This window comes from Oncorhynchus gorbuscha, linkage group LG06, assembly GCF_021184085.1.
Source record: "Oncorhynchus gorbuscha isolate QuinsamMale2020 ecotype Even-year linkage group LG06, OgorEven_v1.0, whole genome shotgun sequence".
Taxonomy (NCBI): Eukaryota; Metazoa; Chordata; class Actinopteri; order Salmoniformes; family Salmonidae; genus Oncorhynchus; species Oncorhynchus gorbuscha.
Window position 1 is genome coordinate 83,780,714 of NC_060178.1, and position 15,413 is coordinate 83,796,126.

Below are 15,413 nucleotides of genomic sequence, written 5' to 3' on the forward strand. Positions count from 1 at the left end.
AGAGGCCCACAATAGAAGAATACATTTCTTAGCAAAGTATGTAATAGTCATAAGCAAATTGTCTCTGTCAGGATCAAGAACAAAGTCCTGCTGGGCATTAAGAAGATAGATACACGGGGTCATATCAAACTGTACCTCTAGTATTTTCTGTGTAGCAGTATGTATAGATTGCCAGAATCTGGCAATCTCTCCACAGCTCCAAAATACATGGATATAGGTTCCACTTTCAGAGGTACATCTTTTACAGTTAGGAGACATATCTGTTTTCATTCCATGGAGTCTCACAGGAGTATAATATAATTTGTACAAATATTTTTGTAGTTAGATTCTTTCATTTTTACATTAGTAGAGGTGCAGTATACCCTGTTGCAAACCTCCGCCCATAACTCATCACTGAGTCAGACCAAGGTCCTTTTCCCCAAATTATTTTCAAAGGAATGAAGGAGGAGCCTCCTTTCTCAGAAAGGAGTCTATAGATATAAGATATTTTGCCTTTAATGGATTGTGCTGTGACAAGAAGGGTTTCAACTTCATTCAACTGAGTTCTAAACCTCCTCTTGGAGGTAAATGAGGAAATTACATGTCTAATTTTAAGATATTTTAAAAAATGGGATCTTGAAACATCAAATTCACTGCAGAGCTCTTGAAAGGATTTCAGTGTAGTGGCTTTCTGATGAAATAGGTCTGAAAAGGTCCTGATTCCTAGAGTATGCCAAAGATTAAAGTTGGCATCCCTCAGGGCTTTTGGCAAGTCTGGGTTGCCTACTATAGGCGAGTGAGAACATATTTGGGAGGAAATGCCCAGGTATTTCTTACAGTCCCTCCACGCTAGTAGGGTGCTGTAAATCACAAAGGTTTTGGCTATGTTGCCCACTTCACTAAAGTTATTCATGAATATAATTGAGCTTAAGGGCAATGAACCACAGGATTGGGCTTCTATCTGAATCCACGTTGACTCTTGTCTGTTTGTGATCCATGTTAGCATGTTGCGGATTTGGGCAGACCAGTAGTACAATTGAAGGGGGGGAAGGGCAAGACCACCCTTAGATTCAGGTTTCGATAGAGTGGAAAACTTGATCCTAGGTTTTTTATTGCCCCATATAAATTTGGTGATACTTTGGTTAGTTGTTTTGAAAAAGGAAACTGGGAGATAGCATGGGAGCATCTGAAATAAGTAGTTCAGTCTAGGGAGGACGTTCATACGGATGACATTCATTCTTCCTACTAAGCTAATTTGGAGGGAGATCCAGGTTTGGAGATCGTTCTTGATTCGATCCAGGAGTGGAAGATAATTTTCCTTGAAAAGGCAATTCAGATCTGGTGTTATGAAGATCCCGAGGTATTGAAACCCCTGTGTTTTCCATTGGAAAGGACATAGTGTCTTATTGAGAGGGCAGACAGTGGATTTGTTCAAATTGATCTTATAACCTGAAAACTTGCCATACTGAGCAATTGTGTCTAAAATGAGAGGGAGGGATTTCTCAGGGTTGGATATGTAGAGCAAGACATCATCCGCGTAAAGCGAAATCTTGTGCTGCAGGCCGCCTGCAGAAACACCCATAATACTTGGATTGCTCCTTATCAGCTCTACCAGAGGCTCCGCCCCCAACAAGTAGAGCAGGGGGGACAGCGAGCACCCTTGTCTTGTGCCCTGTTCCAGAGGGAATCTGTCAGAGTTCAGTCCATTAGTAGTCACCATGGCATTTGGATGAGAGTATAGTGATTTGATCCATTTAATAAAATTTGGGCCCATATTGAACTTTTCTAAGACTGAAAACAGAAAGCTCCACTCCATCCTGTCAAACGCCTTCTCAACATCCAGTGAAGCCAGCAGGACAGGGGTCTTCTGTGCGTTTACTTGGTCAATAATATCAAAAAGACGGCGAATGTTATCAGAAGAGTATCTGTCTCTAATAAATCCAGTTTGGTCCCCTTTTATTATTTTGGGAAGAAGAGTGTTTAGTCTTTTGGCGAGCAATTTGGAAATTATTTTATAGTTGAAATCCAACAAGCTTATGGGCCGGAAGGATGAGCAGGATAGGGGGTCCTTGTCCTTTTTTAGCAAAAAAATACATTCTTAAAAATCGTCCGATTAATCGGTATTGGCGTTGAAAAATCATAATCGGTCGACCTCTAGTGGTGACAGAATGTTGACTGGTCATTTCTTCACATGGTTCTAAGACTCTTTTCACACACAAAACTCTCTTTAATGGAACCAGAGGTACTATCTGTTTCATGGGAAACGTACACCTTCAAATGAATGGTATATGTCATCTTTATTCCCACAGTACATTTTACATTTACATTACATTTAAGTCATTTAGCAGACGCTCTTATCCAGAGCGACTTACAAATTGGTGCATTCACCTTATGACATCCAGTGGAACAGCCACTTTACAATAGTGCATCTAAATATTTTAAGGGGGGGGGGGGGGGGTGAGAAGGATTACTTTATCCTATCCTAGGTATTCCTTAAAGAGGTGGGGTTTCAGGTGTCTCCGGAAGGTGGTGATTAACTCCGCTGTCCTGGCGTCGTGAGGAAGTTTGTTCCACCATTGGGGAGCCAGAGCAGCGAACAGTTTTGACTGGGCTGAGCGGGAACTGTACTTTCTCAGTGGTAGGGAGGCGAGCAGCATGTGGGAACAGCAGACTGGTATAGGGATTGATTGAATATGTCCGTAATCCATTTACAGCTCTTTGTCTGTTGTCAAGGTTAGGTACAGCCACAAACAGTGCTTTCAACTTATTTGACACACTTTCACATCAAATCAAACTTTGTCACATGCGCCGAATACAACAAGTGTAGACCTTACCTAATGCTTACTTACAAGCCCTTAACCAACAATGCAGTTCAAGAAGAGTTAAGAAAATATTTACCAAATAAACTATATAAAACTATATCAAAATATCAAAAAAATATTTTTTTAATGATACAAAAGTAATAAAAGTAACACAATAACATTACAATAACAAAGCTATATACAGGGGGAACCAGTACTGAGTCAGTGTGCGGGGGTACAGGTTAGTTTAGGTCATTTATATATGTAGTAGGTAGGGGTGAAGTGACTATGCGTAGATAATAAAACAGCGAGTAGCAGCAGTGTATATAACAAATGGAGGGGGGTCAATGTAATAGTCCAGTGGCCATTTGATTAATTGTTCAGCAGTCTTATGGCTTGGGGGTTAAATCTGTTAAGGAGCCTTTTGGTCCTAGACTTGGCGCTCCGGTACCGCTTGCCATGTGGTAGCAGAGAAAACAGTCTTATGACTTGGGTGACTGGAGTCTCTGACAATTTTATGGACTTTCCTCTGACACCGCCTATTATATAGGTCCTGGATGGCAGGAAGCTTGGCCCTAGTGATGTACTGGGCCGTACACACTACCCCCTGTAGCGCCTTAAGTAAGTACAGATGCCGAGCAGTTGGCATACCAGGCGGTGATGCAACTGGTCAGGATGCTCTCGATCGTGCAGCTGTAGAACTTTTTGAGGATCTGGGGACCCATGCCAGATCTTTACTGTCTCCTGAAGGGGAAAAGTTTTTGTCATGCCCTCTTCACGACTGTCTTGGTGTGTTTGGACCATGATCGCCTGTTGGTGATGTGGACACCAAGGAACTTGAAACTCTCGACTCTCTCCACTATAGCCCCGTTGATGTTAATGGAGGCCTGTTTGGCCCACCTTTTCCTGCAGTCCACGATCAGCTCCTTTGTCTTGCTCACATTGAGGGAGAGGTTGTTGTCCTGGCACCACACTACTAGTTCTCTGACCTCCTCCCTATAGGCTGTCTAATCGTTGTCAGTGATCAGGCCTACCACTGTTGTGTCGTCAGCAAACTTAATGATTGTGTTGGAGTCGTGTTTGGCCCTGCAATCGTGGGTGAACAGGGAGTACAGGAAGGGACTAAGTACATACCCCTGAGGGGCCCCAGTGTTGAGGGTCAGCGTGGCAGATGTGTTGTTGCCTACCCTTACCAGCTGGGGGTGGCACGTCAGGTAGTCCAGGATCCAGTTGCAGAGGGAGGTGTTTAGTCTCAGGGTCATTAGCTTTGTGATGAGCTTTGTGGGCACTATGGTGTTGAACGCTGAGTTGTAGCCAATGAACAGCATTCTCACATAGGTGTTCCTTTTGTCCAGGTGGGAAAGGGCAGTGTGGAGTGCATTTGAGATTGTGTCATCTGTGGATCTGTTGGGGCGCTATGCGAATTGGAGTGGGTCTAGGGTATCCGGGAGGATGCTGTTGATGTGAGCCATAACCAGCCTTTCAAAGCACTTCATGGCTACCGACGTGAGTGCTACGGGGCGGAAATCATTTAGGCCGGTTACCTTCCGCTTCTGTGGGCACAGGAACTATGGTGGTCTGCTTGAAACATGTAGATATTACAGACTCAGTCAGGGAGAGGTTGAAAATGTCAGTGAAGACACTTGCCAGTTGGTCCACGCATGCTTTGAGTACACGTCCTGGTAATCCATCTGGCCCCGTGGCTTTGTGAATGTTGACCTGTTTAAAGGTCTTGCTCACATCGGCTACTGAGAGCTTTATCACACAGTCATCCAGAACAGCTGGTGTTCTCGTGCATGCTTCAGTGTTGCTTCCCTTGAAGCGAGCATAAAAAGCATTTAGCTCATCTGGTAGGCTCGAGTCACTGGATTAGTCCCGCTCCTTGAAAGTGGCAGCTCTAGCCTTTAGCTTAATGTGGATGTTGCCTGTAATGCATGGCTTCTGGTTGGGATATGTACATACGGTCACTGTGGGGACGTCGGGGCTAAGAACAGCCCTTAGCCGTGGTTTATTGGTCATATACCACACCCCCTTGTGCCTTATTGCTGTCATGCCCTGACCTTCGTTATCTTTGTTTTCTTTATTATTTTGGTTAGGTCAGGGTGTGACAAGGGTGGTTGGTTTAGTTTTTGTATTGTCTATGTGTAGTTGCCTGTCAGCACTCATGTCTCATAGCTTCACGTTCGTTTTGTTGTTTTGTTAGTTTTGTTCAGTGTTCGTTTCTTCATTAAAAGAAGAAGGTATGCTTATCACGCTGTGCCTTGGTCTCATCAATATGACGAACATGACAGAATAACCCACCAATCCAGGACCAAGCAGCGTGAAAAGGAGGAACATCGCTTAATGGGGAAATGGACCTGGGAGGAGATATTAGATGGAGCAGGACCCTGGACACAGCCAGGGGAGTATTGCCGTCCTAGAGGCAGCGAAAGCGGAACGGCGATACTACGAGGATAAATACCGGAGAATAGAGGAACAGTGACGATATGAAGGTACACGGCTAGCATGGAAGCCCGAGAGGCAGCCCCAATCATTTTTGGGGGGGAGCACACGAGGAGATTGCATGAGTCAGGTCGGAGACCTGCGCCTACTCCTCGTGCTTACTGTGGGGAGTGTGTTACTGGTCAGGCACAGTGTTGTGCGGTAGAGCGCACAGCGTCTCCACCAATCTCTTGTGACTGTACCACAGTATGGCGTCCCTGCCTATGTCAATGCAATAAGACAGGTTTTAACCAGCTACAGCGTATCATCAACGGGGCTGCTCGTATCAAGACTGGGCATTCATGGAAGGAAAACATATAAACAGAGGTTCTTCTGCAAAAAGATGTAATCCAACCACTGACAGACAGGATCCATTACAACAGCCTAGTGACTGTTTTCAAGGTACAAACAGCACAAACTGCCTGAATACGCCTGAATACGTAAGATCTGTTCAGGTGGGAGTCTCCACCCATCCATGAAATGGCAAATGGTATGTTTTTGATATCATTCCACTAATTGCCACTCCAGCCATTAACACAAGCCCGTCCTCCCCAATTAAGGTGCCCGAACCTCCTGTGCTGTATATGCTTCTGTGTATTTTAATTGATTCTTTGGAACCCAAGACTCCCTGGAACACAGTAGCAATTGTTACTGAGTGGACTATCCTGGCTAAATAAATACAAATTAAGAAAATATTAGTGTACCTGCCTAGTGGTTAGAGCACCAGGCCAGTAACCAAAAGGTTGCTGGATTGAATCCCCTAGCTGACAAGGTAAAAATCTGCCGTTCTGCCCCGAGCAAGGCAGTTAACCCACTGTTCCCTGGAGGCCAAAGATGTGGATGTCGATTAAGGCAGCCCGCTGCACCTCTCTGATTCAGAGGGATTGGGTTAAATGCGGAAGACACATTTCAGTTAAAGGCATTCAGTTGTCCAACGGACAAGGTATCTCCCTTTGAATCACTATAGAAAAAGTACTTATGTTACCCAACTTTGTTCCTGGTTATAATAAACTGTGTGCTTTTCATGTCATTTTTCAACTAAATAATTGTATTGTAGACTATGCTAAACATAAAAATAAACTCTCTGTGTGTGTTGGTGTGAGATACTTGCCAGTTGCTCCTCCAAAGCTGTAGGTGGCGATAATGCTCTGAAATGTCGCGTCATTGCCCCACCGCCAACTGGACTGCGAGTTCAATCAATGACGTGGATTTTTCATTGTAACAACTAACGCCACATAAATGATTTTTGTCAGCGATTTAATCGCACTGTACGAATATTTTGCCAACTGTCTTTAAAGTAGAGATTCGTGTAGTATTTATTAGTAGGAATAGAAGGTCTGAGACGCTTGAAAACGGTTGTGATATCGCAGTGAAACATGTGAGTACTTTGACTAACGTTACCAAGAAAAGGTTACTTTGCTGTGGTGTCACTGTAGCGACCAACAAAAGAAAGTCAATTTGCAGCTAACTACCGTTACTCAGTTTAGCTAAGAAGTGATTACAACGACAGTAAAATAATAACATTGCAACAACGTAGTTTACGTTAAATAGCTTGTTGGCTAGGTGGGCTACAGCAGCTAGCAAACCATAATCACCATGTCAGTTAGCTAGTCTATTAGCTATGAAAGTTTGTTTACAAAATCGTGTGTATTCTCCCCCAGCCAAAACTCAGGATGAGTAAAAACAAGGTGTTGAATCTGAAGGACAAAATCGATGGCAACGAGATGGATCTGAGTCTCTGTAACCTCACTGAAGTTCCTGTTAAAGAACTAGTAGGCCCACAACGACACACACATTACATTTATAAAGCCATATATTGTAGGCAACAGTGGAAGCTGGTGGAATGAGCTACAGGAGGACAGGCTCATTATAATGGCTGGAATATGACAAATGGAATGGAGTCAAACATGTGGTTTCCATGTGTTTGATACATTCCATTTATTCCATTCCATCCATTACAATGAGCCTGTCCTCCTTTAGCTCCTCCCACAAGGCGCAACTAGTATGGAATAGTCATGTTGTCATACACTTGTGTGTGTTTTCAGGCTGCCTTCCCTAAAGTCACAGTCCTGGACCTGTCCTGCAACAATATCACCTCCCTGCCTGTGAGTAACCTTGAGTTAACCTAGTCCCAAAGGTGGTGATTCTTTCCATTGTGTACAGCATAGCCAGACACATTTACATAGAAAAAAAATGTATGCGAGAAAGGGCGGTGGAAACACCTTAATGCCCAAATATTGATATAATAACCATCATATAGAAGCAAACTTGAAGTCACGCGATGACATTTGTGTGGTCCTCCCAGTACGAAGCATGCAGTTTATTAGGCTTCAGATAAAATATGTGATGATGAACTTCACAGGATGGTGAAAGTGCACGGTGATGAGTTTGTTGCTCCTTTCCAATAAATATCAAGGGTCTTATTCTGGTGACATGATCGATCTATCTTTGGCAGCCGTTTGACAAATAAAAATAATCTCTTATCCATTATAATCTCATTTTGTAGGCTAGCCTACCAGCCCTGTATCTGCGAGCTATGCACACTTTCCAAGACCAGAGTGGGCACATTTGCTATTTAAAGCAACAGTTTGTGACAATTATCGGTAGAGTTGGAAACACATTGAACTTTTTATATGGTACATGAAAATGTATGCGATTTAAAGTACCATTTATGTACACCACGTCATCACACACTGCTTTTTATCCGCAACAAGTCAGTTTGGTGGTAACACACCACTGGTGGGAAAATGTGCATATTTACTTTATGCAGATTTTAGAATATTTGCATAAATCTGTCGCCAATTGGATGGAAACTGCAGTCTGATTTATTAGGAAAGAATGGACCCAGCTCCAAAGCCAAATGCTTGTCACCACAGCCTTCAGTTCGGTCAGTTGTGTTAGTGCTGGGCTGGAACTAAAGCCTGCTCACCCTGTTGCTCCCGCCTGAAGACAACTGGCTAATGTCTCTGAATAATGTATAGTAGCCAACCCAGCTGGATGGTCAAGGAGTTGTACTATAATGAAGTAAAGGAGGAGAGATGTGGGTAGAGCAGGAGAGAAGACTCGTAGGGGGTAGCAGAAGTAGTGTACAGTACCTTGAGTGTTGAACTTGTGCAGACATTCCACTGACTCCTGTCAGTGGATCATTGCAATGGGAGTGGAGAGATGATTATTACTGTGCATAACAGTATGTGTGTGTCTCTCCAGCTAGAGTTCTGCAGCCTGAGTCACTTGGTCAAGGTGGACCTTAGTAAGAACCTCATGACCGTTCTACCTGATGATCTGGGTCGCCTTGGCAACCTGCAACACCTGGACCTGTACAACAACAAGCTGACCATTCTGCCTGTCAGCTTCTCCCAGCTCAAGGTGGGTAACAACACACACACTAGGGCTGGGAATTGCCAGGGACCTCACAATACTAAACCGTATCTAATCACTGAACATAAATTTTTTTAATGGGGAAGCATGTTTCACCATTGTAACCCATGTTACAGAAAGACACAGATAATGAAAAATATCTGCATGGGTGTAGTAGTTAGTTCCCATCATCACCAAGCTCTTCTAGTGTAATAGTTATAGCAGGCAAACTACAGCACAATATAAGGCCCATGTTCATTGATGCAATTCTGCTGGAAATAAGTTGGAGTAAGAACTAGAGAGAATGTATTCAATGCAATCAACCGGTTCCAAATAATTGGGAATAATTTGTATATGTGGAAATGCTGCTGACCTGGCAAAATTAGTTGGTGATGACTTACATTTCTCATGTAAATAAGAGGAAAAATAGACCTTTCCCAAACATCAGTGTACAGACAGCCCAGAGAACCTGCTTATGCAACCATTTGATTGTGGTAACGTCTCAAGCCAGAGGGGCATAGTGTTCCCATGCTCCAATACAAGCTTCAAATGATGCGCTGGTATGAAAAACATTCACCCCGTGTCCCTCTATTCTCCTGGCATTTAACACTATTATTCATAAACAACATCATCATTAGTATAGTAATCTGCTTAATTCTATAATATATAGTCATATTTACTGATACTTAACTTTTTGGCAGAAATATTAGTAAAGCCCTGGGAATAAACTTTGAATCTGACCATCAACAGTAGGAAAGGATAACTGTAATCAACCAATTATAACGTTTTACAACAATCAGAAATGTCTATTGTTAGTTCATTACAAACAGGTTTAAAAACAGTGAGTCATACTTTCATGTCCAAGACTATACAGTCAACTCTACAATAAGGATAAGCCAGCTATCTTTCAACTCTGTGAACTTAGTAAACTCCAACATGACCACAGTGGCATATGGACAGAGGTTGAAGACGGAAAACAATTCACACGATCTCAACAGGCTTATTTTTTGTTGTTGTGTGTGTGTGTGTAGAACCTGAAGTGGCTGGATCTAAAGGACAACCCTCTGGAAATCAACCTGGCGAAAGCTGCAGGAGACTGTCTGGATGAGAAACAGTGTAAACAATGTGCTGCCAGGGTAAGACTGGGAGGGAGGTGGTGGGAAGGGAGGCAGAGGGAAGTAGAGGGGATTCCACAACTCTTGGAGGACAATGGAAGTTGATAATAAAGCTTATTCATTGTTAAAAGAAGCAGAGGCAGGTAGGGAGGAAAAGATGGACTGAGGGAGAGAATAAGAGGTCGGAAGGGAAGTAGAGATGAAGAAATTAGAAATTAAGGGAGAATGGGGGAGGAAGGATATGTTGGGACAGACTAGGGTTATTTGGTTCCAGCATGGTGCAATATAATTTAGACTACAATATGATTGTAGGTTCTCCAGCACATGAGGATCCTTCAGGACGAGGTGGACAAAGAGAGGGAGCGGCGCTTCCTAAAGGACAAAGGTGGGTATTACAATGCAGGTGCCAGTGGTTAGTCAACCTAGGTCTGTGTCCAGAATGACAACCAATTCCTTATGTTGTGCAGTACTTATGACCTAAGCATAGTGCACTACTTTTGACCAGAGACCTATGTAGGGAATAGGCTGCCATTTCCTGCCCTAGTGGCTATGGGTTCGATCGTGTTATTTCATAGTGTTTTAACATTGTTATCGCAGAGCAGCTGATATTACTGACTATATATCTTTCCATGCTTATAGTGTGGAATTTGATTAAATTCAAAAAACATTATTATTCCTCACTGGGTAATCATTGAATGAGACAAAACGTTAACGGAAGCCACGGGGCAGGAACACCTGCTCTTTCCATGACATGGACTGACCAGGTGAAAGCGATCTCTAATTGATATCACCTGTTAAATCCACTTCAGTGTAGATGAAGGGGAAGAGACAGGTTAAAGAAGGATTTTTAAGCCTTGAGAGAATTGAGACATATAGTGTGTGTGCCATTCAGAGGGTGAATGGGCAAGACAAAATATTTAAGTGCCTTTTGAACGGGGTATGGTAGTAGGTGCCAGTCGCACCAGTTTGAGTGTGTCAAGAACTGCAACGCTGCTGGGTTTTTCATACTCAATAGTTTCTTGTGTATATCAAGAATGGTTCACCTCTCAAAGGACATCCAGTCAACTTGACACAAGCATTGGAGTCAACATGGGCCAGCATCCCTGTGGAATGCTTGACACCTCAAGAGTCCATGCCTCGACGAATTGAGGCTGTTCTGCGGGCAAAAGGGTGTGCAACTCAATATTAGGAAGGTGTTCCTAATGTTTTGTACACTCAGTACATTGAACATGATAGAAAGTGAACATCAAAGTTTAAGCGTTTCAATCTGGTTTGGGTTTGGTATATAAACTGATAGGCACATTAGTAACTGTTAATCTGTTTTCTTTCGTCCATCCCTCCATCGCATTAGAACTGGAGAAGAAGAAAGAGACGAAACAGAGAGAGAGGGAGGCGAAAGAGAAGGAGGCGCGTAAACGAGACAAGGCAGAGGAGAAGGAGAGGAAGAGGAAGGAGTACAACGCTCACATGGCTGCCTTGGCCATCCAGGAACAGAAGAATAAGAGAAAAGAGGAGAAGAAAAAGAGGAATGGACAGATAGCAGCAGGTATGCAATGGGCGTGTTCCAGGTTGTCCTTAATGTAGTCGTGCAACTCACATGTTGACTACACAGCACACGTCACTTACTTCCATCTCTCTCTCCAGATAAGAAAGCAGCTGAATCCGCCCCCAAAGCCCGAAGACGCTCTCTTATTGGCCTGCTGTTCAAGCTCCTCCTGCTGGGATTAGCTGGCGCCGTGGGGGTGTGTCAACTGACGGGGCTAAAGGAGGAGGCAGTCTGTGTGCCAATCAATGTTGCTGTGGATGATGGCCTCTCCTGGGTCCGGGAACAGGAAGTAGATGTAAGAGTCAGAAAGCTGGTGGAGGAAGTGGATATCAGAGCCAGAGAGCTGCTGCAGAAACTGTCCTCTCTGGTGCCACAACTCCTGGAGCCGCTCGGAGTCATTCCCACGGCAACAGAACCCGTGGAAACAGTAGAAAACTGAGGATGAACTGACGAGAATGAAAAATGGATGATCAGCTTAAATTCCTATGGAATTGTCCTGTCATCGCTCCTGGTTTCCCCTCTTTGTATGCGCTGTTTTTAACCAGTGGCTGTCTGCGTCAAAATTCACTTACACCCTAGTTCCCTACAGTATGTGACTCTAGTACAAAATAGTGCACTATTAAAAAGGAATAGGGTGTGATTGGAGACTTGCCCTGTGACACATGCACACTCCCAAGTCAACTCCCAGCCACTGTAGATCTTGATAGGTGTACTGGCATTCAATATGATGGAAATTCACTTGCCTAATAGAGAGCAAGATGAAGCAACTATATACTGCCTATACCTGTCCTATTCCTTTCAAGTCTACACTGGTGCACAGGGTGTAAAAGGTGGGGGTTGATTGGGCAATAGTGACAGGCCCCTCCTGTGCATCTTAGATCTGGGGTTAATTGGCTACACTCTTTTGTAATGCGTCACCTCTGCTCAAGGACTGTCAACATTAATAAATGGCTATAAGCTTGAGAATGGTCTTTGTTTAGAGACGTGTACATGAGAATGGAGCATCATGGTATGCCTCAATTGATTGAATCAATGGAAAACCCATAAATATAATTGGGGGAAAAACCTCTTACCACTTTGGCAATTTTAATATCTACATAGTACATTTGTAGAGTTACAAAACACTGACAAACAACCTTGGACGGCAAATATACGTTTCTGTAAAAATAAAAGACGTAAGACACTTGACACGATTGGAATAGGTAGAAGACTACTGACTACAAGCTCTACAATACATTATCATCCAAGCAAAATACAAATAACTTTGTCCCATTATATGGGTGAAAACTGTACTTCTAAACAGTGTTTCTGACAGGGCGTATCACCATCAGAAAATCTACTGTGCTCTGTGGAGTCTAGATAGCAAGCGTGAATAGAGTTCAGGGAGTCGTTTTTAGACCCACCGAGTAGCCATTAACTATTATTATGGTTATTAAATTTGAGGCCTGGAGTTTTCCCCGGCCATGTATAAACACAAAGTTCCGTTCAACGGTAGCCTATAGCAGCCACAGGCCATGGGGTCCTTCGCCCAATTAAACTCTCCATTCCAGGTATTCGACTGTACCCAGAATGCCTTTGTCTGACAGGAGGAAGTTGCCCCTAAGCGCTGATCTAGGGTCAGTCTTACATTCCCTCCCTAATGGTTAAGATTGGGGGAGGGGTGCTGATCCTAGATCTGTGCCTAAGCGCATCTTCTACCAAAGCCAAATTATGTTTCTTCTCCTCGAAGTGTGCACCTGTACACTGCCCCTCCCCCTATGGATTTAAAAGGAATGGACAGATGTAGGAAATGTGTTAAAGTCCCTCTAGTCTAACCCATGATTACACCCATCCAATGCTTTCTAAATGAGGGGGGAGTGAATGAACGCACACTTCGGGAAGGAGGGTAGCGAATCTGTAGCAGCAGTGGTTCACAGGGTGGCGTGTGACGACGTCACTTCCTGCCGGCTGTCCCGGTCCTTCCTGTACTCTCTCTCCTGCATGAAGGCCATGTCCCCCAGCAGCCGGGTCCGCACTGCCTGGTCCACCGTCATGCCCAGGGTGACCTCCCGGAACACCTCGCTCACTGACAGCTGCAGGGGGCAGAAGTCAAGGTGAATATACAGCTACAAGAGTATCATACTTTGGAAAAGACCAAGAGAAATGAGGTACTCTGACTGCATATACAATAAATACACTTGAACAATTTCAGTGTTTTCAATGTAGCCTTTGAGTTGGGGAAACTGAGCTGATATACAGAGCTATAATAATCCCTCTTTAAATAACTAAAGGAAGGATGACCAACATATTTCAGTTGTTTATAAAGGTTTCCCCTAGTAGGGGATGTGATGAACACCACACATAAAACCCTGCTTACCTCGTGGAAGTGGAACCTTTTGAACATGGCAATGCTGACTTTGTTGTCCAGACCGATCTTTGCCTCAAACTTCCGGATCCCAAGTTTGGTCACCCCTGACAACGGAACACAGCACGGCTGTTGCTATGGCAGCACAATCACAATGTTCCAAAACCCTGATTCTAAATTCCAAACGTTTTAAGACCTCAATATTAATCTAAATTTATGTCATAGTGAAATATCTGTACGTACCATAGCAGATCATCATCCGTGTGACCTCTTTTCCCAGGCCTTTGCCTCTGTAACTGGGCTCTACACAGGACATGCAAAAGCTGTGTGACTGATACAAAACCAGGAGTATGTGACCAATTATATGAATTGACAAACTGAGTACAAACAAGGAACGAGTGAAATTGTGCACCCTTGTTGTAGCATGTTTATTACACATTTATTATAGGTGTGTGTGTGACCTGCGATCATGATCTCCAGCTCAGCGAGGGAGGAGTCACTGGGGTCCGTCAGGAAGATGTTGACATCTCCCACCATGCACTGCTCTTCCTGTACGGCAGGGTCCGCCCACCGTTGTTTATCCAGGATGATGAAGGTGCACTCTGAAAAACAGAGTTTAGGAATCAAAACAAGAAACTAAAAAATGTATTTTAAAATCCCCTTTACTGGGTCAAGACCCTACATTACATGAAACATTCATGAGAGAGAGAGCAAGACAGAGTGACTACAATAATGGCGTTAAAGTGTAGAGACCATCCTAAAGAGCGCCTTAAAATACCACAGCTTGTGTGTGTGTGAGAGTGTATGACGAAGGCTCACTGTCATCATCCTCCCTCCAGCTCCTCTGCATGTCATACTCCTGCTCTAGAGTCAGCGGCTCAGATGCAGTCAGCTGCTGCAGCTCAGGACAGCCCATCCACTGGTGGTACCTGTCATGGAGAGGTAGATAAGATACATGCATGCACAGGTCACAGGCGCAGAAAGGGACAGGTAGATACAGATCGGAGATCAGGAGAGCTGATCCACGGGTAGTAGCTGCAACCACACAGACGGGAAAACAGGTAGATAAAAGGTAAATGGTGAAAAACAGATGCAGGTAAATAATGTATAAGTGCAAGCCTATACAATAAACTACTGCTAGTTATTACATTCTGCAACAACAGAACGTCATCTTTGTATAGGATGCAACAAAACAAACACAATGAATACGTGATTTCACGACTAGAATAAGCAATTACAGCGGGACAATCAATGACAGTGAATTGAACAAATTACAGTTTTTTTCCTACCTGGGTACATGATCTGCGTTGTAAGGCACCAGTACGACGCTTTTCCCCTCCAGTAAGGTATCTTCGTTTATTCTCATGATGAGTGTTACCTGACTGACAAGACAGGCGACACAAACATAAGCCAACGTTAGTTATCTAACTATCCGTCTGCTATGGATAATTGTATGTTATTAGCTGACAAAGCATTTATTTGGATTTTCCTTCGTTGGAACAGCTAGCTAGAGACAACTTCACAAGCTAGCTATTCATTCATGTCAGCAAAACTAGGCAGCTAGCTACTTACTAGCTAACTAGACGTAATCTCATTGGCATTTGTTAGATATGCAGGTGATGAGATCTTTCATGAGAGACTTCCATAACGAAATCTGTGCCATGTTGTCATGTTTTAGTAGCTAACGTTACAGTTGTCAGTTTTCTAGCTAGCTAGCTAACTAACTGGCTACTTACCTCTGAAAAAATAGCTACTTCCTTATTCTTCTTCTATTATATCATGGCGGTCCG

At 43.6% G+C, this 15,413-nt stretch overlaps 2 protein-coding genes across 3 annotated transcripts; one reads left to right on the plus strand and one right to left on the minus strand.

Annotated features, from left to right (window-relative positions):
* The first annotated feature begins 6,383 nt into the window (after positions 1-6,383).
* On the plus strand, positions 6,384-12,242 carry lrrc59 (leucine rich repeat containing 59). The gene is made up of 8 exons (XM_046354345.1): positions 6,384-6,639; positions 6,923-7,033; positions 7,307-7,366; positions 8,469-8,627; positions 9,650-9,754; positions 10,046-10,118; positions 11,085-11,279; positions 11,378-12,242. The coding sequence occupies exons 2-8, from the start codon at positions 6,935-6,937 to the stop codon at positions 11,716-11,718; spliced, it is 1,032 nt and encodes a 343-aa protein (XP_046210301.1). The 5' UTR covers positions 6,384-6,639; positions 6,923-6,934; the 3' UTR covers positions 11,719-12,242.
* Positions 12,243-12,327: 85 nt separating this feature from the next.
* Positions 12,328-15,413, minus strand: nat9 (N-acetyltransferase 9 (GCN5-related, putative)). 2 transcript variants are annotated; one of them, XM_046354347.1, is made up of 7 exons: positions 15,360-15,413; positions 14,913-15,005; positions 14,443-14,552; positions 14,085-14,225; positions 13,867-13,926; positions 13,636-13,730; positions 12,328-13,351 (listed from the first exon to the last, which is right to left on the minus strand). In XM_046354347.1, exons 2-7 carry the CDS (start codon positions 14,987-14,989, stop codon positions 13,190-13,192), a joined length of 645 nt encoding a protein of 214 aa, XP_046210303.1. In that variant the 5' UTR covers positions 14,990-15,005; positions 15,360-15,413; the 3' UTR covers positions 12,328-13,189. The 2 variants fall into 2 exon arrangements, with proteins under 2 accessions (XP_046210303.1, XP_046210302.1); XM_046354346.1 differs by lacking the exon at positions 15,360-15,413 and adding an exon at positions 15,196-15,353.